This window comes from Anopheles arabiensis, chromosome X (genome assembly GCF_016920715.1).
Source record: "Anopheles arabiensis isolate DONGOLA chromosome X, AaraD3, whole genome shotgun sequence".
Lineage (NCBI taxonomy): Eukaryota > Metazoa > Arthropoda > Insecta > Diptera > Culicidae > Anopheles > Anopheles arabiensis.
Window position 1 is genome coordinate 4,627,691 of NC_053519.1, and position 25,341 is coordinate 4,653,031.

At 49.9% G+C, this 25,341-nt stretch overlaps 3 protein-coding genes across 8 annotated transcripts; 2 read left to right on the forward strand and 1 right to left on the reverse strand.

The window, feature by feature from the left end:
• The first annotated feature begins 492 nt into the window (after positions 1 to 492).
• Positions 493 to 4,628, forward strand: LOC120905785 (activating signal cointegrator 1). Its single transcript, XM_040316907.1, has 4 exons — positions 493 to 1,059; positions 1,145 to 2,165; positions 2,912 to 3,410; positions 4,454 to 4,628. Exons 1-4 carry the CDS (start codon positions 992 to 994, stop codon positions 4,534 to 4,536), a joined length of 1,671 nt encoding a protein of 556 aa, XP_040172841.1. The 5' UTR covers positions 493 to 991; the 3' UTR covers positions 4,537 to 4,628.
• A 5-nt stretch (positions 4,629 to 4,633) lies between these two features.
• Positions 4,634 to 15,230, reverse strand: LOC120905784 (protein white). Of its 3 annotated transcripts, XM_040316906.1 has the most exons (6): positions 14,911 to 15,230; positions 12,155 to 12,372; positions 8,873 to 8,944; positions 7,620 to 8,563; positions 6,211 to 6,544; positions 4,634 to 6,119 (listed from the first exon to the last, which is right to left on the reverse strand). In XM_040316906.1, the coding sequence occupies exons 2-6, from the start codon at positions 12,218 to 12,220 to the stop codon at positions 5,373 to 5,375; spliced, it is 2,163 nt and encodes a 720-aa protein (XP_040172840.1). In that variant the 5' UTR covers positions 12,221 to 12,372; positions 14,911 to 15,230; the 3' UTR covers positions 4,634 to 5,372. The 3 variants fall into 3 exon arrangements, with proteins under 3 accessions (XP_040172840.1, XP_040172838.1, XP_040172839.1); XM_040316904.1 differs by lacking the exon at positions 8,873 to 8,944 and having other exon boundaries at positions 14,911 to 15,229; XM_040316905.1 differs by lacking the exons at positions 12,155 to 12,372; positions 14,911 to 15,230 and having other exon boundaries at positions 8,873 to 8,989.
• A 3,675-nt stretch (positions 15,231 to 18,905) lies between these two features.
• On the forward strand, positions 18,906 to 24,173 carry LOC120906413 (TBC domain-containing protein kinase-like protein). Of its 4 annotated transcripts, none has more exons than XM_040318080.1 (6): positions 18,906 to 19,023; positions 19,462 to 19,980; positions 20,050 to 20,830; positions 21,908 to 22,710; positions 22,781 to 23,052; positions 23,132 to 24,173. In XM_040318080.1, exons 2-6 carry the CDS (start codon positions 19,674 to 19,676, stop codon positions 23,600 to 23,602), a joined length of 2,634 nt encoding a protein of 877 aa, XP_040174014.1. In that variant the 5' UTR covers positions 18,906 to 19,023; positions 19,462 to 19,673; the 3' UTR covers positions 23,603 to 24,173. The 4 variants fall into 4 exon arrangements, with proteins under 4 accessions (XP_040174014.1, XP_040174015.1, XP_040174016.1 ...); XM_040318081.1 differs by lacking the exon at positions 18,906 to 19,023 and adding an exon at positions 19,065 to 19,180; XM_040318082.1 differs by lacking the exon at positions 18,906 to 19,023 and adding an exon at positions 19,069 to 19,169.
• The last annotated feature ends 1,168 nt before the right edge of the window (positions 24,174 to 25,341 follow it).

Below are 25,341 nucleotides of genomic sequence, written 5' to 3' on the forward strand. Positions count from 1 at the left end.
TCGAGATTTATGAATCTTTTGCGATTCATAAATCATTCTAGACTCATTAATCTTCCCAACCGAGATTCAGATTCATTTAAGCATGTCAAAAATTAATTAAGATTCGAGCATCTGCATCAGATTTACCCAATACTACTTCTGACGTGTAAGGTTAATGTTGTTTTTATTATTTTATTATTTCAATAGTCTGGGGGACTTCTCCTGGCCATCTTTTTAAAGTTGATTATAAATTACCAACATCCTTAGATGTCACGAAGTTTTGCGATAGACGAACGTTCGGATTGATGGGGGCAATGACTAATTTCGCCGCGGATAGGTCTATTTATTGAGAAACGATCTTGTTCACTCTAACAAACACTCCAACGTAGGGAAACATATGTCAACTTCTAAATTTTTTAAATAGTTTAATGCGTCATTTAAACTTTTAAAAAAAAATAGCACTGTATTTGAGTGTGAATAGCAACCAAAAAGCAGCCTAGGAAATTCTGAAGAGGCGAAAGAACTCCATCGGAACCAAAGCCTCGTTAAACCATACAAACACAACATAGTGAAATGCTGATGCTCTTTTCAATGCACGTTACGGCATCAATGGAAGCACCCGAATGTTTTCGATCGGCCTGCGTTGTGTTCCTCCTGTCAGCTGGTTTGGTCGGCCAACAGGGTGTAGGGCGTGTAGGGCTATAAATTGATACCAAAACATTGCGTTAAACAACTGCTACGGACCTGTCAGACGTGTCACCATCCGAGCAGCCGAGCCCGGCTGTCAAGCCCCGGCTCTATTGCATCCGATGACGAAAACGGTGTTTATCGCATCAGCAAACCGGAAAATAGGGGCAATTGCATCTTGTTTTGCGTGAGTGAGCGTGCGTTGCGAAACGGGCCAGGTCTCTACTGGTTCCCCCCCATTCGTTCATCAGTTGTCCAGTGGCGGTGAGAAAATAGCAGTGTTTTGTGGCATTCCATCAATCAAACGAGAGAGAGCAAAAGAGACATGAATCAGTGGATAAAGGAGGAGCTGTCGAAATGTCTGCACTTCGACATACCGGACGACCTGATCGCGTAAGTATCGAAAGTAGTCTCGCTTCTGCCATCTCTGACACACACACTGAATAACAAATCTCCCGTTCCGTGTGTGTTTTTTCAGCTACATCCACACCATACAGAATGCGTACGAGATTGATGGCTACTTCCGGACGCTGCTCGATTACAACAATCCGCAGCATACGGCTTTCATCCGCGAGCTGAAGGTTCGGCTCGGCCACGACACACCCGACGGGCTGCCGGTGATGAAGCCCCTCACCACCGGCAAATCGGCCGGCAAGAGCAAACAGCAACCATCCGCCTCGTCCACAAAGCAGCAGCAGCAGCAGCAAACGAAACCATCCAAAGCGAACCCGCCAACGTCCAGTGCGACTAGCTCGAAACCTACGCCCACGGTCCCGGAAGCTTCGGGTGGCGGCGGCGGCAGTAAGAAGAAAACCAAGTACGTCAACCTGTACGGGCAGGACGGGGAGCTGGCGGACGTGGTGCTGCTCAAGGGGCGCCATCACTGCGACTGCCAGGCGGGGAAGCACCGGCTGGTGAACAACTGTCTGCACTGCGGCCGAATCGTGTGCGAGCAGGAGGGCAGCGGGCCGTGCCTGTTCTGCGGCAGCCTGGTCTGCACCGAGCACGAGCAGCGGCTGATCGAGAGCGCGTCGCGCAAGGGCGACAGCCTGCGCCGCACGCTGATGGAGCAGAACCGGCCGGCCGGCTGGGAGGAGGCGCTCGCCACCCGCAACCGGCTGCTCGAGTACGACCGGAACAGCGAGAAGCGCACGACGGTGATCGACGACGAGGCGGACTACTTCAAGACGCACTCGGTGTGGCTGTCGGACGCGGAGCGCAAAAAGCTGGAGCAGCTGGAGGAGGAGCTGCGCGAGAAGCGGCACGCGAGCCGGCTCGCCCGAAAGGTGACGCTCGACTTTGCCGGCCGCCGGGTGCTGGACGAGGCGGCCCTGTCGACCGAGGACGTGGAGGAGATACTGCGGCAGGCGTCGCTGGTCGAGGCGCCGGTCAGTGGCGGTGGGCAACGGGGCAAGGAGAACGTGCAACCGCCCGGGCAGCACCCGACTGGTCAGGATAGTGAGGACGTGCATCCGACCCTCAGTGGTCCTGCACCGACGGTAACTATACTCTCCTACTCCGCACCAGTGCTGTAAAATGTCATGAGCATCACGAGATGTTCACCAACGATAACAATGAACATATCCGTGGTAGATTTATGCTCATTGTTGATAATCATGGAAAGTATGTCGCGATACTCTGACTGACAAGTTGAGCTGAATGCCTCATGATAATAATCATGACTTTGTCTAGCTGTGAACAGTTCTTCAAGTTCTTCCATCAAACGAAGCTCAAATCAGATCACGTACACAGCTGCGATGATTAGACGTGAGACTCAAACAGTTGGATATTCTTGGATTATACTTGGTCTTAGGCAACAACATGAGCATTCTTTCTTGCTCTGTCTGGTTTGATGATCTGTTGGGTCAAACAGAGCGAGAAACCATGCTCATTTTGTTTGAGTCTCACCTCTGATCATCACAGTAGAGCTCGTGACGCTGACATGATTTTGTGTCAGCCGGAATGTGTCATGACCAAGTCGGTGACATTTTGCAGAACTGATCACATTAAAAAAAAGTCATGACATAATGACTGACCAAGCGTTGGTTGCAAAAATGTCACGAAGCATGCATTGATCACACCATGATCATTTTGAGTATCACCTCTGATTATCACAATTGAGGACGATGACGCTGACATGGATTTTGTTTCAGTCAGATTTTTTATGACATTGACAGTGAAATTTTGCAGCACTACTCCTCACACTCCAAGCACAATAAATGAGTTCCCTCTCGCTTGATTTCAGTTCGTGGACGTTAGTGCGGGCGCACCGGCAGCAGGGCGGCCGGCCAGCACCACCACCACCGGCTACGATGGCGTGTACAGCCGCGTGCAGGACAAAGAGTTCCTGCAGATGTCCGACCTGCGCCACTGCCTGTCGATGCACCAGCCGTGGGCGTCGCTGCTCGTCGCCGGCATCAAGCGGCACGAGGGCCGCACCTGGTACTCCTCTCACCGCGGCCGGCTCTGGATCGCGGCGACGGCGAAACCGGCCGACCCGGAAACGATCCGCGAGCTGGAGTGCTTCTACCGCACGCTGTACGGTGACGGGGCGGCACTCCAGTTCCCCACCCAGTATCCGGCCGGCTGCCTGCTCGGCTGCGTCTCGGTGCAGGACTGTCTGCCGCAGGAGGAGTACCGGAAGCAGCACCCGAACGGCGAATCGGACAGCCCGTTCGTGTTTGTGTGCGAGGAGCCGCAGGAGCTGCCGATACGCTTTCCGGTCCGGGGGGACCACAAAATCTGTAAGTGTGTGTGATGGGTAAAGTGTGCAACAATCTGGAGTCAACTCCAATCCGACACCGAAAATTTCGGAACCGACTCCGACTCCTAGGTCTGCCCAGCATTATGCAGAGTTGTCCGAAGTCGTCCGAAGTCGCCTGTAGTCGGAGTCGTCCGGAGTTGTGTGGAGTCGTCCAGAGTCGTTCAGTCGCCCGGAGTCGCTCAGAGTTGTCTGCAGTCGCCCGAAGTCGTCTGGAGTCATCTGGAGTCGTCCGAAGTCGTCTGGAGTTCACATTGCGCGTGTATTTTGTGTACAGGCCCTTGTTTCCGGACGACTATGGACGACTCTGGACAACTCCTGACGAAACCGGACAACTCCAGGCGACTCCGGATGACTCTGGACGACTCCGGGCAATTCCAGACGACTTCGGACGACTCCACACGACTCCAGACGACTGCAGACAACTCCGGACGACTCTGGACGATTCTAGACGACTCTGGATGACTGTAGGCGACTGTAGAGGACTCTAGACGACTCCGACTCCCGTCGACTCCAGACGACTCCAGACGACTCCAGACGACTCCGAATGACTTCAGACAACTCCGAACGACTCTGGACGAATCCAGACAACTACAAACGACTGCAGACAACTCTGGACGATTCTAGACGACTGTGGATGACGGTGCGCGACTGTAGAGGACTCTAGACGACTCTGACTCCGGACGACTCCAGACGACTCCAGACGTTTCCGACTCCGGACGACTCCAGACGTTTCCGACTCCGGACGACTCCCGACGACTCCAGACGTCTCCACCTCCGGACGACTCTGGACGACTCTGGACGACTATCGACGATTCCAGATGATTCCAGACGACTCTGGACGACTCTGGACGACTATCGACGATTCCAGATGATTCCAGACGACTCCGGACGACTCCGGAGTAGGATCGGAGTCCTAGTCCGGACATCAAAGAGCACATCGCTAGTGTGTACCGGTGTGCGTTTGCGTGCAAATTTGCTCATTGTTGTCCTTCTGCCTTCCTTTCTTCCCATTTCTGCACACAGACATGCTGGATTCGGGCATACATCAGGCGGCGGTCAAAGCGTTGCAGCGGTTAGCGAAGCAAAACAAACAGCTGGCCGACTGAAGCACGTGTCCTACTCCAATCGGATACGATTCGGCATTGATTGTGTATGACAGGGAGAATTACTAAATAAAACATCGCAAATAATCGCAGCATTTGGTTTGGTTTTTTCGCAATGACGTTTATGTATTACTGTATTCGAATATCATTATTACTACTACTCCTATTGCAGATTGTTTGTCACTTGTCGTAATATTCCTATGTAAAAAAAAAACAATACAAAACAGGACGCCACTGACAGGGGCGTTTGCCGGTGAATCTGTAATTGTTACAGTTTTAACATTTGTTTCGGCAGCGAATCGGCTGATAAGGGAAAAGGGGATGCTGGTGCTGATGCCAGGCGAAAAACGGGAATGGTGGGCGGTGGGGGCGGGAGGAATAGACAATATTTGACACACAATCGCGCACAATCTGAATCCGGTAACTAGACAACTTGCATTTCACTATGATTATGTTTATCAATGTTATTTATATATATCTCTTTCTTCCTCTTTCTCTCTCTGCATCTCTCTCTTTCGCTTTGTGTAACATTCTCGATTTGCTGTGGGTCGGGGGTGGTATAGTAGTACCCCATTCCCCCTTACACAATTTACGCTTAAGTTACTTAACTGTTAGGGAACAAACAAAAACACAAAAACTAACAAAAAACGGAAACATTGTGTTGGTTTTTTTTCAAGACAAAAGTGACAAAACGGAAAACACGTGTCTTAAAATACAAAAAGAAAATATGGTGCAGTGCAGTTGCCTGCTAGTGTGGGGGGAGGGGGGGGGGGGATGCAGTGGGTAGTAGGAGAATCACTAAAAGAAAGAAAAAAAAACGACTCTACTTCTTCTCCGGCTTACTCTTTGCTGCGCGAGCGCAACCACAGGCAGAGCAGTGCGCCGAGCCGGAAGAGCACGATCAGCGCAAACAGGCAGGCAATGTCGAGCGCAAAGTCCTCCACGCGGAAGTTAAACGTCTCGAGGATGATCTCGCCCGACCGCGGGCAGGTGACGTTCGCCCGAGTGCACGCGATCTCGCCGTCCACCACCGTGCTCCACTGGTTGATGAGCAGCGCCTCGTTCGCGTACCGGAACCAGGACAGGTAGGACAGGTACTTGAAGTACGCGGGCACCGAGGCCGAGTTGAGGAAGAAGCCGCCAAAGATCAGGAACGGGATGACGACCGGCGGCCCGACGGACAGCGCCATCGAGATCGAGGAGCTGGCGCAGGAAATCAGGTAGCCGAACGAGGTGGACACGTTCGCGACGAGCGTGACGATGAACAGCGTGGTCAGATAGTGGGTGGCGCCGGTCCGCAGCCCAATCATCGGGTACGTGATCGAGGTGAACACGAACGGCACGGCAATGAACAGCGGCAGCTCCGCGATCGTTTTGCCGAGAAAGTACGTATCGACCCGGTACAGCCGGGAGCGCTTCTCGCGCAGAAACACCGGCAGCTCGGCCGAGAACACGTTAATGACCGCGAACACGTTCTGGAACGTCATGTTGGTGAGGAAGAGAAACAGCGATCCGTTGATGTTCATCACGCCGTCCTGGTCGAGCACCTGGCCGAAGTAGATCGAACCGATCAGGATCGCCACCATCTGCGGGCGAGGAGAAAAGAAGCATGGGAAGCAGGTGGTTAGTTCCGGCGGCACGGAAGACACGCGTATCGGAAGGCCCACGACTACCTACCGCTGTCTGGAGCAGGCGCACTTTCACCAGCATCGGATCCTTCAGCACGCTCAGCCACGAGCGCCAGAGGATGCAGTAGAACTGCGTCCACCAGCTGGAACGGTAGCCGGTGCTGCCGACGCCCTCCACCTGCTGCAGCATGTACGGCTCGTCCATGCCCTTGCCGGCGACCGAGGCCGTTTCGAGCACCTCGCGCGCGATCGGGCTGACGGCAAAGGAGTCGCAGATCTTCTTGATCATGTCGCGGCACTCCGCCTCCTTGGCCGGTGCGATCGCGAGCATCTGCACGTAGAAATCGGCCGGGTTGTAGTTCGGCGGGCAGGGTATTCCCAACCTGGCGAGAAGGCGATACAGATTTAAATGGGCAGGTGTTAGCGATAGGATATTGAGGATGATCATTGCTGGAATTGCAGGATGGAGTAGAAAAATGTACTTTCAAGGCTTTGTTATTGGGTATGTTTCTCTTATTGATGTCTTCAAAATTGGTCATTAGTGCCTGTTGCAAGAGACTATCGAAGTAGTAGAATGACATATGACATAATTCATCTCCACATATGAGATCATAATGTTTGTCCTTAAAGCGTCCAAAAGTTTGAAAATGCCATATGCATTCCTTACATCTCATAGACATAGTTTATAGACATTCTGGAGTACTAAGTCATGGTCTGAATGTTTGCCAACATATCTGAGGATCGAAACCCTTTCTCACAGCAAATTAAAGCGCCATATTATGACGCGGATATCGTATCATAAGAGTCCTAATCGAAAGTATTGAAGGATAAGCCTCCTACCCAAAAAGTACTAAGATGAAAGTAAGAAGCTTCCTGGCATTATCCTGAGAATACCATAACAGAGTGTATTTGAGGGTCGAACTGTTGTCTTACAGTAGGGTAAAGCGTCATATGGTTATCGGACCAAAGGAGTCCTAATCGAACGTACGACGTATGATCTAACAGACCTTCTAATAGCTGTTGCCTTAGTCCAATGAACTCATATGTTCAAGGATGAACACAAGAAATCCTAAGGTCAAGACTCTCAAGTCTGTCAGGGCGTAGGTATAGGTTTGGACGACGTGATCAGACGTCCTGACGTCATCTTTATAATACTACAACAGAATGTCTTGGAGATTCTGGTACTATTGACACATCTCCTGAACTCTCAATGACATGACGTTATAATCTGTCATAGTAAAAACGAAGAATCGATTCTTTGTATTCTATGCATATTACGTTTCAAAGAGTCCCAAAAGACTCCAGGCTTCATCAGATGATTGGAAAAAAAAACTCTGTAATAAAATTTAAAGTCATTTCAACTAAAGCTGATAAGAGCCTGAGAGCCTGACACAGCAAAAAATGATGTTCTTTTTAGAGTGGACGAGACGAAAAAATAAAAATTTCGCAATAACTTACTGGGAGAAAAACTCCGCCGACTGGTAGGGCGACCCGAGAAAGGCGACCCGCCCCTCCGCCACCAGCAGTATCTTGTCGAACAGGCAGTACAGCTCCGAGGACGGCTGGTGGATCGTCAAGATGATGGTTTTGCCCTTCATCGCCATCCCCTTCAGCACCTGCAGGACGCTGTGGGCCATGAACGAGTCGAGCCCGGACGTCGGCTCGTCGCACAGCAGCAGATGGGGATCGGTGAGCGTTTCCGACGCGAACGCGAGCCGCTTCCGCTCCCCGCCCGACAGCCCCTTGATGCGGCCGGGCGCGCCAATGATCGTGTCCGCACACTTGACCAGCGACAGCTCCTGCAGCACCTCCTGGACGCGGTGCTGCTTTACGCTCGCCGGCACATCGCGGCCCATGCGCAGCATCGCCTGGAACAGCAGGTGCTCGCGCGTCGTCAGCGACGGTATGAACAGGTCGTCCTGCTGCACGTAGGCGCACCGGGCCCGCAGCTGCTCCGCATTGACCGGCACCCCGTTCAGGGCGCGCACCGCGTTCGGGGAAATTTTGACGCCGGGCGGCGACCGGAACGCGAGCGCATTCAGCAGCGTCGTCTTGCCGGCGCCCGAGCTGCCCATCACGGCCAGCAGCTCGCCGCTCTTCGCCACGCCGGTCACGTTCTTCAGCAGGTGCTTGCGCGGATTAAAGTCCTTGCGCTGGCGGGTGCAGCAGTTGCGCAGCCGGGTGCAGAGCGGCTCGCGCGGCTTCCCGTCGGTCGGCGCCTCGCCGAACACGTCGATCTCCTTCCAGGTGTAGGTGAGCCGCTCGCACTGCGGTATCTGGCCCTTGACCGAGCCGTAGCTCTTCGGCTTCCACACCTGTATCAGCGTCGCCTTGTCGTTCGTCAGCGTCGTGTTGAGCGCATCGTCCATCGACTGGTCCTGGTAGCTGCTGCTGCTGTAACGCTGTAAGAGGGAAGAAACGGTGAAGATTAGCATGGTGTTGGGCAGGTTTGCAGAGACACACGGCTATCCCAAGCAAGCTTCCAATAGCCAAAAGCGACTCGACCACAACACCTACGTCGGGAAGGAAGCGGGAATGCAAGCGCAAAAGCCTATCGAGACGCACGTGGCTGAGTGGCGCTCAGAGATATCAGTCAAGCACATGCGGCAGGTGAGAAGTGGTAGTAGCATCGGGAATGCCAACGGTTGGTAACACAAATAGCAAAGAGACAGCCCCAGCACACACAAACACACACACACACAGGACATTACGTATGAGGTAACGGGAAAGTCGTAATTTCTCGATTCGCAGCTTAACCGCCACGTGCATTCGTAGATCTCGCGCTGTAAGATCTCATCCCAGACGTCCGGGAGGTTGTGTAGAGTGGATGGTCGGGAAATTGAATGCAGAGAAGAAAAGAGAGAGAGAAAAGAGAGACAGAAAAGAAAGCGCTAGGACCAACGTTATCAAAACTTCAACACCCAATGCACGGACGGTGGAATCTACCGTTTCAAACTACCGAAATTCAGGAAATTCCATCAGAGAGGCGAGATTATCAAGATTCTTCATCTTCACAATGTCTGGAAGGTTTCCGCTGTTCTGGAAACGATGCAGAGCTACGGCACATTATCAGCTTGGAGCGATAGAGCATTTAGAAGGAAGACAAACAGTCTGTCAAACTGTCCACAATCACTACGATGACCCACACTTGCAGTGCTGTGGAATGTGAAATGACATTTATAGAATGGTTGTGCCTGTACTACCTATTGAGCAATTTGTCGGAAGTTTCTCTCAATGGCTCAAAGATCCGTTTAGACATTGCAGTAGTTTACATCAATGATCTGAGCTGGATATGAGTATCATCTGAACTCTTCACCGGGTCTATTTGAAAGCCATTTCATTTCATAAGGATTTCAAAGTTATTTCATATTTCTGATTTAGCTAGAATTCTGTAGCTGAACCCACAGATAAAAGATAAGAGAGAGTGCAATCCAGAGAGAGAGACTGAGCAATTAGGTTCCTTATCACTTCCAGGCTGTCGGTTGTCATTCTAGGCGCTGCAGATTCTAGGCTCGTTACATTTCTGCTCTGATGCTACAAAGCAGACTCAAATGATACCAACGAAGTGATCGACCGATCGGTTTACAATTACTCTGTGTGCTGTGTCACACATATCTTCGCATGGCCTACTAATCAGTCAAAAGTTTGCCGCAATGACAACTACTTTGTCGGCAGTGTTTTGTTGTTTGCGCGGGCGGCAATCAACACAACCTGAGCCTGCTGAAGTTACTAATTGCCTTACGGGGCAGGTCCTCCCTTTCTGGCGGGCCGTTCTCGTGAGCGCAGCCAGCTGGAAATAGTGGGCCTGATGGGGAACGCAACGCCATGCTAGAGGTGACAGTGCGATGGGCTTCACAGCCCGGCACATTTTCCAAACCCCAGTCTGTGCGTATGTGTGTTTCTGTGTGCAGTAAGTTAGGAGAACGCGAGGAAGGGAAAACCGCAAACGAATTGGCGAGACATGCATCAAAACAAAAACGGCACACGGTAGGGGAGTTGTTTTCACCGGTGGCGAACGCATTCGCTGCGGTTCGGCCAGCCTACCACAGCAAGGCCAGAGCAGAGTTGGTGTTTGATTGTACCTCCCCCCCAAAATATGATTCTACCGGTTCCCGAAATGTGGTTGTGGTGGCCTGTGCAGTCCAGTCGCATCCAATCAGTTGGAAATTCGGGCGACAGATCAAACAAAACGATAAATAAATAAAAAGGAAGAATTGTGGCGCAGAGGGTTTCTCGTCGCCGGCTGTGTTTGGCAAACAGATGTGGTTTCTCGCGCACTCCATAACGCGTTTCCGATCAAGATCTTCTGTGTTTGTTTTTGTGTGCGTGTGTCTGTGTGTGTGTGTCGTGAGAGGAAAACCTACAACTACCCGTAGCGCAAACCACCCTGCGGGGAGGGAGGAGATTTTCAATGCTACTTCCACCGGCAATGCTACCTGTTTGTGTTTCGCTGAGTTTCGGTAGAGATTTCGTTTTGATGAAGAGACAGAGAACGACAGAGCGAAAAGGAGAGAGATACAAAGAGCGAGGCAGAGGGAAACAGCCCGGAACACCCCCGTGAGGCTCCAGCCTGTCCGGGTTTCCGTGCGTACAGGGCCCAGTGAAATTAGATCCCACGCCGCCACCTCAAACCATCTTTTGCTCCAACGTTGTACAGGCTTCCATTACGATTGCACACACACCTCTCGATCCAAGGGATGAATCAATCCAGTGCGCAGGAATGCCGACTGTAGCAGTAGTAGTACGCCCCCGCGTACACCCGCGCTGAACTGTTTCATAATGCCCGCGCGGCGTTGCGATCCAACACTCTGTACGGCGTCTTCCCAATCAGGCGCGACTCCGTTCGGTGCACGGGCGCATTTTTCGGGCTTTCGTGATAAGCGGCCGGCAACATTGTGCTCTGCCTTATCAAGCCGAGAGGCGAAACCGTATACAACCGGCAGCATCTATCTCAGTAGCAGCAGTGTTGTTCCGTTACGGTGCACTGGGTACGGGCCATATATTTATATATGTAAGCATCCACGGTTCATCAAACATCGCCGTGGCCTAATGGGGTGTAGGGCCAGCGCAGAATCAGCCAATCCAAATTAATTAGAGCCCTCCCCGTGCGGACCTTCGTCTGCTCCGAGATGCTTGATAGAACGAGCGAGACGAGACACCGTGTCAGGGGACACCGTTTGCAAAACCCTAACCTACATCTAACGCTCAGCGCGTTAGTTGAGGTTATGGTTATGTGCGGATCGGTGTGTAACCTCACACCATCTACCCAAGGGGACGGGGGAGGGGACTGGGCCTGATGTTCAATTAGCCGTGGCGCGCACCAGCTGCCAAACAAATGCACCTAATGCACACGACGCCTTCGCGACGATCCGATGTTTCTTTGAGTTGAGTTGTCGGGCTTCTTTATCCCTACCGACAGGCCAATGCTTCCGGAATCGAGGCGCCGACGACGACGACGACGCCTGGCCCCAGATGCAGGGGCCCGAACCTCCGGAAAGCGAAAGCATTGGTTCGACGGCCCAACGGCAGCTCTGCAAACGTGGGCGAAGCATTGGATCTTTTGGATGACTTGCATTGGAAGATCAGGAAGCTTCCTCGGGTCGCAGCAGATCATATGTAGCTCTGTGCCCATCACCGCCGTGTACGGCTTATCTCAGGGACGCAATGATCCATGTCCCTTTTCCCCTTACGGGCAAGCAACACTGCAAGAAAGCATCACGATAGATGCACACGAACTGGTTCACGGACGTCTTGTTGTTTTTTGCCGCTCGGCCCCAAGAATTGAGTGTTGATGGCGATGCGCGTTAGTCATGTAAGATACGCTTCGGGTGTAATTGCGCAGTGCGTCCCGGAACTCATGCAGCAAAACCACCGGAGGACTATTCCTAGCACCAAGGGTGGCGCCTAGTAGGTTCAAGGCAACCGATGATGTCCGTTAGGCGGGACCTCGGACTTGCGATCTGTGAACGGTGGCGTTACCCTACCGGACTTACCCGACTGGAGCTGATGGTGGTTTTGGATTCGGCGTCCCCATACTGGTCGTCCGTGTTGATCGTCATGCTGCGTGCGTCCCGAGTGTTTCGGTGTGTCCACTCTGGTGTCTCCCACGGGGAAGGATGTAGCGATACTTTGCTGACCACTCCACAACAATGTCTGGTTGTGGCAACTCACGCCTGCCCAGGCCACTTGGGTGGTAGGAGGGTATGTGTTCCTGTATTTATTGAAATTTAAAGAGAAAGAGAGAAAGAGAGAAAAAAAAACAAGAGATTAGACAACTGCTTTCCCCTCTCACACGTAACCTTTTCCCCCAGGATTCTCCCTGGGCGGGTGCGCTATCAGCGCAACACAGGCCTATATGCGCATTCCCGCACTCCCTAATGAGCTTGCGCTCAATGCTGCTTTTTGATGAGCCCCTGTGTCTTTCGCCTAGGCTTTATTAATTGAACACCGTATCTCGTACTCCAATGACTGTTGGTTGTTTTGCTTATTTGTTTTTGGAACTGTGTACTACCTCAACACAGAAAAAATTCTCCTCCGCCGATGTCTTTGGGGTATGTGTGTCTTCTTCGGCAGCGTGCCGGGTCCTCCCGAATATCCTGAACTTCTCGAAGCTCTTAAGTGCAGTGTGCATAAAACAACTATTCGGGGAAATGTTTCATCATCATCGCTTGCTTCCGATTTCCGGTCCCAATTTCACAACCGTGTGCAGGTTTTTTTTTGTTGGACGAGGCGGGCGACCTCTAGACTTAACCTCACCCGTTTTTTTTGTCTCCCGTCTCTCTAGTCGCTTGTCTAAAAACCCAATCAAACCAAAAACTTCGAGATGACGCAGACCTTTTTTCCCCTCGGCACGAAAAAAAAGGTACTCGAGCATTCCAACAAGAACACACGAAAAAACAACTCCCAAATGCGCTTCTGATGCTGCTGGGCGTAGCGCGCAAGATTGTTAGTTAGTTCGAACCACCCGGGATAATCTTGTCCGTCGGAGTCGCTCCCGTAATCGGGAAGATACTTTTTTGTGTGTTTTGTGTGTGTGTGTCGTCTTGCTGCGTTTTTTTTGCACTTTCTTTCGTCCCATTGGAGCTCATCGTTCGATGTCTCTGCGCTTCGCGTTAACGATGGGCTCCGATTTTCGGCCTCTGATACGCGCCCCAAGTGCCGGGCTGTGCGTGATTAGGACTTTATTAAAAACGGTCGGTGTCGTCTTCCAATCAATCGCTGTATCAGTAGCACGGTTTGGGGTTGGTAGACGATCATTCCCGTATTAATTACTGCTGGAGGGCATTGTACATGCGAGGTTATGGCTTGTTTCCGCTTTTTTGTTGTTGTCTAGGATGTTACATTGTATTAGCAGTCTTCGAGTGTGTAGCCGCAAAGGAGGCAAGCACACCGTAGAACCTTAGGTTGCGGTTATACATGTATCCTGTTACAAATCTTAACCCCCGTACGAAATTGCAAGAATACTTAGAAGTAGTGGAGAAAGCCTTTCCCTCGTAGAAGTAAATGGGAAATTTCTCTATCCAACACAAAAGTACAAAAAAAATAGTAAAAAAATACCGGCCGGTTTCTTCGCGTTCCGGGAAATGCCGAGGAAGCCCTAAGGAGCCTCACCTTCCCCCCCACTGTCGCACCGAAAGTGAGCGCAGCCGCCTAGAGCTGTGCCGCGGGCTGTATCCGTTTACACTGGTTCGAGGCGCGGCGGCAAAACTAATCCGATTGGCTTTCCGACCCGTTCCAAACATCGTCGTTGGCTTCCCTCCCCCTGCTGTCTAGTGAACGTTTTTGTTGCACCTTTTTTGTTGTGTAGTTGTAGTTGTGTTGTGGAAAAGAGTCTAGCGCACGCGTTCCGGAAAATGCCAACCACCAATCTTCGATCTAGGGCTTCCCCTCTCTCTCTCTCTCTAGGGCCTAGGGTTTTCTAGGAGGCGTTCGACTGGAAGATCCGTTTCCGTCCTTTTTTTTGGTTGTGTATTATTTTAAGAAATACAGGCCCATCGGTATCACTCTCAAAGACTAGAAGCCCAGACAGGCTGGTGTGTAAAAGCAGCGTAATGTGTTGTACACCACTGTATCGGTTGCTCTGCCCGCGTTTCTTCCCCATTTCTTCCCCGTTGGGACTATAATTTAGGAAGAAATCTTTCTATTTTTTCTCACTTCAGCAAAAAAAAATATAAATAAAAAATAGAACATTGATAACAGTTGGGCTTTTTTTGTGTCGTTTGGAGTCGATTGGAGGAACGATCGCAACTCATGGTAGTGTTTTTGATTTTTTTTTTGTCCTTTTTCTCGGTTTTCAGCGCGCGTGCCGTATTGCACAGTTAGTTGAGGTTGATCGGATGAGTTCGGCACAAACGGGCTGGTTGGACAAACAAAAAAAGCCCAGCCCCATCATTGCGCTTGCTGCTGGGCTTACAACGGGAATTGGCAAAGGCGCAAAATGGCGCTTTCCCCGCTTGCATTTGATTGTAGAGTTTTTGTAGAGGCAATGTAGGCAATAACCGGCAAAACGGGCGATCCTTTTCCAGCGATCGGGCTGAACGTGTTGCGCGTGCCTGTCCGGTACTGTCTAACACGCTCTTCCACGTTAACCGTTTATTCGATAAGTCTGCTAAATAATACAGGTAGATCGCATCACTAATCCATAAAAAACGCACACACACACATACACACTCACACAAAGCTCTGCTACTGCTAGTGTGGAATTATAATTTGTAAAAATAATAATAATTAGAAGAACAATAATCGTCACCTTTAGTTTATCGACGCGATTTTGGGATTTGCGAAAACGTTTGGGTTTGTGTTTTCGTTCCCTTCGAAGCTGTGCAATCGGCCACTTTTAACACGCCGCTTCTCACAAACACCCGCGGCACACTCTTATGCACTCCGTATTGACCGCACAAAACCCGGTCGGTACCGTCGGTTAGTCTCGAGGGTGGGGAGGGGGCTTTTTTCCGCACAACACCAGAAACAGCTCTGCGAACAACACGCGCGCGCGCTGCAACTTTTGCCACTGCTTCTCCGGGCAACGATCGAACTGGAATGAACGCTGGGGCACCACTGCGACGGGTAAGAAAATGAACCCAGAGGGTCCTCACACACGGCTGGTACTGTGTGTGTGACCACGCACACATGCGGTGCTTCCTAGCCGGTGGAAGCGATGCGTTCCGGCGCGAGTGCCTTCTCCCTCGTAACCCGTCCCCCCCCCGTGCAGCAGCCCTTCGCAAGCCGGTACTCATTCCCATTCAGCCATTGGGCCGCTGCGGTGACGGCTCTGCGCTTATCAGATGCAGGCAAGCACATGGGACGGACGCGGGTAGGTTCATTGGCACGATCTGCTGTTCGATTACTAAATGCGATCGTTCTCGGACGCTCTCGCTCATACCCTGCGATTGGTGTGTGTGTCTCTCTCTTTCGCTCTCTCCCTCATTTCATCTGTCTCGTTCAGGGACATCAGCTCTTTATCGAGGGGAAACAATAGACGGCCCAGCCGGCCTATTGTGAAGGTTCGGTTAGTACGTGAGGCTACTATCGTGTTTTTTTGTCTACACGTTTGACAGCTCTCAGCAGGATCAATCGCTTGCAGCACTCAAGCGGAAAACGCGTGAACTAGATAGGAGGTACTATTGGTGCTACTAAAAAAAGAGAAAAAGTTGCTTCCACATCGTGGAAGTAGATCGTGCTTATATTGATGGAATATTATTGTTGATTAGAACTACTAAGACGGAGAAGAAAATCCGACTTACCAATGCTTAAAAATAAAGGTTGAGATAACCTTTCTAGCTATAAATTTTAAAAGAGATATACTCATTTAAACGGGCCAACAGTAACATTGAAGTCAAAAAAGCAGTAGAACTTATTAAATGCTTTGTACATAAAGATGAAAGGATCAAGAGCTCCTCTGTAAGTCCGGGCCCGGTCGATTCTAAGCAGAAAGTTCCGGGGGCGTAGTGCATGCTCGGGAGTAGTGAAGTGCACTCTGCTCTCTGCCATCGCACCCAAGACTCCGATCGAACTCAGAATATTGTTAGTCTGATCGCCCGGAGTCGAAGTCGTCCGGAGTCGTTTGGAGTCGATTGGAGTCGTTCGGTGTCTTCCGGAGTCGGAGTCATCCAGAATCATCCGGAGTCGTCCGGAGTTATTCGGAATCGTCTGGAGTCAGACGTCCGGAGTCGTCCTCAGTTGTCCCGAGTTGTACGGAGTCGGAATCATTCAGTGTCGTCCTGAGTCGTCCGGAGTTGTTCCGAGTTGGAGTCGTTCGGAGTCGTCCGGAGCCGTCCAAAGTCGTCAGTAGTTCACTTTGCGCGTGGAACTCTGAACGACTCCGGACGACTCTGGATGATTCCGACTCCGGGTGACTCCGGACGACTCCAGACAACTCTGGACAACTCCTTAAAACTCCGAACAACTCTGGACGACTCTAGATAATGCTGGACGGACCTACCTTCCGAAGTCCAATTTCATGCCAACTTTACCCATCACTTCTTCTTCTTCTTCTTCTTCTTCTTCTTCTTCTTCTTCTTCTTTGGCTCAACATTCGTTGTCGGTCAAGGCCTGCCTGTACCACTTGGGGGCTTGGCTTTTAGTGACTTATTGATTTCTTACCATAGCAGGATAGTCAATCCTACGGGCATTTATTAAGTCGTACGAGTTGATGACTGTACCACGAGACCGGCTAAATCACCACGAAACCCATCACTAGTCGGGGGGAATTAATCTTAAGAACAACGTGGGTGCATCAGTTTTGCCTTTAATCAAATTTGGTACACAAAAACTGCTGGTAACATAACCGACCCTTCGCCTTTCTAAGGACAGTGGATCTAGAAGAAGCCGTCTAGTCTCATATGTTGGCGGCTGGGTCATATTCCATCTTAAGGTTCTAATAGCTATTCTTGTAAACTTTTTTGATAACTTCCACTTGTTGGGATAGTTGTTAGTATGTGGAGACCATGTTACAACATTTAAATCAAGTATGGACCGGACTATTGCGATGAACATATTCCTACTACTAAGGTAATTTGGTGTTTCAAAAATTCACAGATCTTTAACATCGTAGAGTAACACACCAATCCAACCCACTAAGATACAGGAACCAAATAATGAGGAGTAGAACATTAATCTAACTTTCTAAAAACAAGAATACTATTATCTCTACTAAAGTCGAAGAGTGAGCTGTGGCTATTAATGCATAATTTCCGTTTCAGTCCCTAACATCATGGTATTACGAACTTCAAACAATTCAACACGTGTTCTACCGATCAACAATAGTACTTCGCTGCCTCGGAAATCACATCCAACCAAAATCAAAATCAAAATCTATTGGTAAACCTGACAATTGCTGGCGATTTTTCCAGTCGCGCGTTACACCTCACCCTCACCCAGGCGTAGCCAAACCGGGCCAAACGGCTTGGCGGTGCGACATTTCGTCTGATAACGTCCACGGAATTCAATAGCAAAAAAGGGGCAGCGTGAGTCGCGATTAAATTAAATTAAAACTGCCATAGTAACTGGTCCGCTTGCATACCAAAGGATTTCCCAGTGGGCTCGGTGCGGTACGGTGTGGCCGTGCGCCTTTGATAGACTTGTAGAACGTTTTTTTTTTTGGTTTGTTTGCTTCATTATTATGGATTGAATGTTTATCAAAATCTCCAACGCTGTGTGTGCGGCTTAAATGACTTAATTAAGGGCGCGTGCAAATTTCCTGTTTGTGGAGGGTTCTGTTGTTTTTTTTTCTGTCGCCATCTTCGAGTAGCAGCAGCACGTTTCTTGAATGGTCACGATAGAGTATTTGATTATCGCACACAGTAGCGTTAAAATTTAATCTGTTGTTGCGATGGTTTCTTGTGCAACAAACAAAGTTGATTGATACAACATTGCAACATATGAACGAAGAATACATTTTACGATGAATTACGCATTTGAGCTTTTGTTTGGTTTTTGTTTATGTCTAATTTATATTGCGTTGCTGGTATTGAAGTGGTCAGCTTACTGACGATTTTTAATTCCTGTTAAATTCTTGCACAACAACAACAAAAAATGATACGAATGAAATAAACCTAATTCAAATGAAATTTAAATTACTCGTTGATATGATCAAACTTAGTTTATTTTCTAGTCTCTATGTTTAATGTATATTGGCCGTTATTATTATGACACTTCGAACTCGATGTTCACCTCTCAGAAGTAGAGCTTACCTCTTAGAGAAATGTAATAAATCATTTTTATATTCATGGTACCTATCCTCTCGGTCAAATAAATCCATTTACATATGAATCTATGCAAAGTTTCCTCTACCTTAAAAGCTATTTTTTATCCGTTTGCGAACTTTGATGATATTAAGGATCTTAATGGGACTTGATAGTGGAACCCGCAGTCCAGGTACGTTAGTGTACGTGGCTTCTATCAATCACGCCATACAGGTGCCTGCATAACTGTGTGTTAAAACTGCATACCATTCTTCCCCCTAGTGCAATGAGCAGATAAGTAAACACCATTTCTGCAGAGCTTTATTTGGTGAAACCCCTGCATACAGATGGGATGGTTCATTCCCGAGCAAAGTTGTAATAATAAGATCTCCAGCACCGCCGTTTCATAGTGCGTGTGCATCTGAAACTTAAAGTAGAAAATAATAGGCAACAAACGTTTTGTTTTAATATGTAAACATAAACTAATTCTATTCTATTATATTTCAAATTATTCCAGATGTCGCCACTGCGGTGCTGGCAGAGCGAATGCTCCGGAGATAGCGAGACAGGGAAAGCTTTCTGTCAAAGCGCGCTGTCAGCTGGCACGGTCGGTCAGCTATCGTGCCTGAATCACAACACAACAAACAACATACATGTTGCGGTGTTTTTGAGCTGTAAATGTAAGTGTGTAAGCATATTGTAAATAATTTATTTATTTTTTCATCACTACATTACAATGGCCCCCTAGAAAGTAACGTGTAAAATGAGAGTAATAAGCGTGTTAAGAGTAATTGTCTAATGTTTTGTGCTGCTCTCGTTAACTAAGGTTTGGAAAGTGTACGTGGTTTTTATTTGCATTTTTTCTCAAACGAAAAAATAAACTTCACAAAGCATTGACAGCGTGTTATAATCATAATTTCGTTGTTACAGTAGTAAACATCAATCATGCATACAGTGCGGTGTGTTTCAATTTCAATAATTGATGCAATATGTTACCATTACAAAATAACTTTACAAATGTATCAACAACTGCTTCGATATCCTCTGTTTTTATTCGATTAAAATTCTTATTCTTAAAAATGTAATTAATCCAATTCGTTCGGTCTATCTTGTTGCAGCGCTCACGGGCTCACGGGCGGTTCTCGGCAAAACACACAGGGGGGCGTATACCGTAGAGTTCTGTTGGATGTGCTGTGTTGGCAGAACGTCCGCGACCGGTGGGTAAGCTAGCTAGGGCCGTGCATCGCATCGGCTTGCGCAACCAACACTCCCTGCTGGACACGGGCTGTACAAGGGCGCCGGTGGTCGGGACGGGTGGGCGTACGCGGGAATGAAAGTGACCAACTCGTCGACGGAGCGCCGCATCGCGTCCGAGTACCAGAGCGGCAGCATCTTTCGCGGCTGCTCGGTCGAGAGTGGGGCTGTCGTGCCGATGGCACCGTCCAAGCTCAACTACCGCGTCTCGGTGCTGACGTTCTTCGCCAAGGCGCACCCGAACGATGAGTGCTGCGGGACGAACGGGCTGCCGCTGACGCCCAACTCGATTGGCATCTTTGGCCGGGCGCAGCTGCTCAAGTCGGACGCCCTGCGGCACGAGCACCTCTGCACCTATCTGGACGCGATACGGGGCAAGCACGGTAAAGTGCCAGGTACGCACTGGTACATGCGGAGTGGTATAATAATAGTCTTTTCATCCCGTTTTGCAGAGCGCACGATCATTGTGCAGGAGTACGTCGGCTGCCCGCTGGCGGAAACGTTCATCGGCGAGAACAACAAGCAGGAGACGCTGCTGCGCATCGGCTACCAGGTGCTGGCCGCGCTGGCCCACCTGAACCGGTGCGGGCTGGTCTGCCGCAATCTCGACCCGACCAGCGTGCTGGTGAGCCGGGACTTTGGCGTGAAGCTGTACAACTACGGCCTGTACCACATGACGGGCGGCGGCCGGTACGTGTCCTTTCCGATCGGCAACGTGCGCTACCAGGCACCGGAGGTGCTGCTCGGCAGCCGCGCGAACGCCAAGAGCGACGTGTGGAGCCTGGGCATCGTGCTGGCCGAGCTGGCCCTCGGCTGCACGCTCTGGGAATCGCTCAAGCTGTCCCAGATTGTGCGCAAGGTGCTCAGCCTCGTTAACACGCAGCACGCCGTGTTCGAGAAGCTGGCCCGCGAGCACAACCGGCTGGAGGTGTACGAAGCGATGGACGCGGGACTGCGCCGCATCATAGAGGAGTGCCTCACGATTTCGCCCCGCAGGCGCCCGCTCGCCAAGGACACGCTCGAGGATCCAGTGTTTGATTTTGTGCGGCTCAGCAGCAGCAGCAGCCCGGCAGTGGCGAGCGATGCGGTCGGCGGCGGGCAAACGCTGGTCGAGAAGCATCTGTCGCTGAGCCAGATCTACTACCTGTGGCAGCTGGCCGGTGGGGACGTGCAGCAGGAGCTCAAAAAGGAGGGCCTCATCAAGAGCGAAGCGCCGATTCTATCGCTGCCAAAGTAAGTGGTAAACAGTGCTGCAAAATGTCATTGTAAATGTCATCATTTGTGATAATCAGAGGTGATACTCAAAACGACCGTGGTGTGCTTCGTGACATTTTTGCGACCAACGCTTGGTCAATCATTATGTCATGATGTCATGTCATGTGTGATCAGTTCTGCAAAATGTCACTGACATCGTCATGACAAATTTCGGCTGACACAAAATCATGTCAGCGTCACAAACTCTACTGTGATGATCAGAGGTGCGACCATCACATGCTTGGTGACATGTTGTGTACTCTTGGTCAGTCACTTGTTTGCTACATTTTTTGTCGGTGATCATTACGATAGTCATGGGAGATATGCGGAGCGTGCGAGTGGTTCCAAGGAACAAAATAAGCATGGTTTCATGTTCTGTTCGACCCGACAGACCATCAAACCAGACAGAGCTAGAAAGCATGCTCATTTTGCTGCTTGGAACCACGCGCCAAGTGTATTCCAAGAATGTCGTGATTATCACCGACAGAAAATGCCGTGACCAAGTGAGTGATTAAGAGTTGGGTACTAAAAAAATGTCACCAAGCATGTGATGGTCGCAACAACTGTTTGAGTCTCTGATCATTGCAGTAGAGCTCGTGACGCTGACATGATTTTGTGTCAGCCGGAATCTGTCATAATGATGTCAATGACATTTTGCAGAACTGATACTGATCACAGTAAAAAAAAAGTCATAACCAAGCGTTGATCGCAAAAATGTCACCTCTAATCATCACAGTTTTTTACGTGAGCTGATTTGAGCTTCGTTTCAGTCATGTGTGTTGGTGACTGGAAGCACTGTTCACAGCCAGAAAAAACTCATGATTATCATGAGGCATTAAGCTCAGTTTTTCAGTCAAAGTATCGCGTTGGACTCAAGCATTCGCATGTCGCATTCGGCATGTCATGACGCACTTTCATTGAGTATCAGCAATGAGAATCAAGCGAACATCTCGTGATGCTCATGACATTTTGCAGCACTGGCGGTGATGCTCCATGTGAGGGCGAGCGTTCCGCTCATATTTATCGCTTTTGTCCCCCTGCATCCCTGTTTTGCAGCTTGGTAATGCTGAACGGGAGGTCGATCTCGCCGCCGAAAAGCCAAAGCGTCCTGCACGACCACCGCATCATCTTTCTCAACTTCGGCACGCTGCTCGAGCGGCTGTCCGGCATCCCGGAGGAGGACTATCTGCCGCTGATCTACAGCACGGACGCGTACCTCGAGTCGGCCAACTTCAAGACGGTGCTGCCGCTGGTGATCCGCGAGCGCGACATGCTGTACCAGTTCCATCGGCTGGTGCTGCTCAACACGCTGCTGCACGGCTACCCGTACACGCACGATCTGTTGCGCTCGTTCGCGGCGAAGGACATACCGCCGCTGTGCCGGGGGCAGGTGTGGGCCTGCCTGCTCGGGGTGGTACCGAACGGGGCGTACGAGCGGCTGGACAAGTGCAGCCCGACGCACACCGACCGGCAGATCGAGGTGGACATACCGCGCTGCCACCAGTACAACGAGCTGCTGTCCGCGCCGGAAGGGCACGCGAAGCTGAAGCGCCTGCTGAAGGCGTGGGTGGCCGCCCACCCGCAGTACGTGTACTGGCAGGGGCTCGATTCGCTGACCGCTCCGTTCCTGTACCTTAACTTCAACGACGAGGAGCGGGCCTTCCTCAGCCTGTACCGGTTCATACCGAAGTATCTGCACCTGTTCTTCCTGAAGGACAACTCGGCCATCATCAAGGAGTATCTGGTGAAGTTCTTTCAGCTGATCTTCTTCCACGAGCCGGCGCTCGCGAACCACCTGCACGGCATCAGCTTCATACCGGAGCTGTACGCGATCCCGTGGTTTCTCACCATGTTTAGCCGTAAGTCGTCGTGCCTGGGTGCGTTTGAAATTCACATTTAGCTAACTACCGCTCTTTCTGTCCGCTGCAGATGTGTTTCCGCTGCACAAAATATTCCACCTCTGGGACAAGCTGATACTGGGCGACAACTCCTACCCGCTGTTCATCGGCATCGCGATACTGCGCCAGCTGAAGGGCACGCTGCTCAAGTCGGGCTTCAACGAGTGCATCCTGCTGTTCAGCGATCTGCCCGACATCGTGATCGAGTCGTGCGTCAACGACTCCGAAACGATGTACCAGTTTACGCCGAAAAGCATCACCTACCGCAAGTTTGCCCTGCACGAGGAAGGCCCGGAAGAGTTTGTACGGGAAGCGGCCTGTTTCTGTCGTCAGATTGCAGTCGAGCTAAACCCTTCGCATTCTTTTCTACCCCCTCTTGCAGGACCTAAACTACACCGAGGAGGATCTGCGCGAGGTGCAGGCCGAGCTGCACCCGCGCATCAGCGTGTACGATCTGATCCGGTTGCTGCGCGATCGACCCGCCAGCACCGCGATACTGGACATACGCAGCAGCCCCGACTACCGGAAGGTGGCGATCGAGAACAGCATCAACGTGCCGTTCGCGTCCGTCTCGCTGAAGGAGCCGCGGCTGGAGGCGCTGAACGTACCGCGGCTGGAGGCGTACCTGCGCCGGCACCCGCTCATCACCGTGATCGTGAGCGTGTCGCACGAGAGCGCGATGCTGTTCGCCAAGTTCCTGGTGGACAGTGGCGTCCCGTACGTGGCGGTGCTGCACCGCGGCTTCGAGGCGATCTACCGCCCGGACGACAAGCTGATACTGCAAACGTTCGACTACATCAATACGCTCGCGAAGCATCTCACGCCGATCGGGTCGTTTGCGGCGAGCGAGTAGTTGCGAGGAGACTCTTCGCGAGCTGCAAATGTATAGGAAAGATTATTGTTCATTTTGTGTTGGGAAGTAGGGGCTGGGGACCTCATATTAGGCTTTTGTTTTACAAAAGTGTTGTGCAAATTATTCCAAAACCGCGCGTGCCCATTTCGCACCGCCAGCGGTTTAATGTGTTTAATGATTTAATTTCATATTTCGTAAGAAACGTACTCTTACCCCGTTCTGCTACACATATATAGGCAGCACACATACACACATACACACTCTATTCGTTAGCTTTCGAGTGTCGAATTAGACCATCGCTGATCGATACATCGCAACTCAGAAAGCAACCGTCAAACAGCAATCGCAGAGATTAATGACACGTGCAATAGTGACTGCAACTAAATACTCTCAACCAGCAATAAGGGCCATTATTTTCGGAGGGGGATTGAGGCCTTTCGCCCACCGGGAAGCGCCTGCTTGAATCACTCAAAAAACCGACCGTTAAACCAAAACCACACACCGTGTGTGTAACCATTCTTGTAGCTATTTTACATATTGCATAATAAAAGAAGGTATAAACAACAAAAAATGACTTTGGACTTGGATTGGGGGAACTAAGTCGATGAAAATGTTTGAGATGGCCCCTCAGGCGGGGATTCAACATGAGATACAGTACATAGGCGTTCCCCGTAGTGGTATTCCATGACGTAGAAACATTTCTTCAAGTATCCATTTTATATTTACCTCAATTTTCAATTAGTAAGGTTCCTCCAGAAAGCATCATTGTAAGAAGTAGTGTTGGGTACCATGAAACTTTCGTTGAGATTCATTCATATGAATCTCGAATCGAACCTCCATAGATTCAAGCATTTCTAAAGATTCATGAATCTCTAAAGATTGATGAATCTTCAAGGATAAATGAATCTCGAAAGATTACTGGGTCTCCAAGGATTCATGAAACCATAAGATTTATAAATTTCATTAGGATTTATAAATCTCCAGTGGTTCATGAACCTTTCGGAATGTACGATTTTCAAAATATTGAAACTGCGCAATCCCATGGTACATTGGTAACCTCGCACGACTTAACAACATGCCCGTCGAAGCCTCGCATAGATCCTCTCCCAGTAACTAAAACAAACTATCCGGCTGCGTGATACTTTCGAAGAAGTCTCGAAAGCCTGTATAGGCTAGCATGACCACGTAGGTTGTTACGCCAAGAAGAAGCTCAAGCAATGAGGTTGTTACGCCAAGAAGAATGAGAAATAGCTCAAGCTCTCAAGCTCATATCTTTAGAGATATATGAATCCCTAGAGATTCGTGAATCTTTCGAGATATATGAATCTTTTTAGATTAATGATTTTTTACAGATTCATGATTTATGAATCTTTTCAATCGAGATTCAGATTCATTGAAACTCTTCAAAGATTCATTCGGATTCAGATTTACCCAACACTAGTAAGAAGATCAAGAATTCGAATTCAAGAGTAAGAACAACAGCTAGTGCTACTGTTAGAGAACACAAGAAGCTCAAAAAAGAGCACGTTGAAAGGTTGCGTCGTTGGATAGTTTCAGTTCCAACAGTTTCACGAGTTATTGCAGATTTCAACCATACATTCAAAAGAATGCATTACGTTGTGGCACGGCCTGTTTTACCATTCAATGTAAGAACGGAGCAAAAGAATGTGCCGAAAATTTAATGGAACTACGCAATTAATACACAGACAATTTCATCATTTTTATTAATGAAGTTTGAT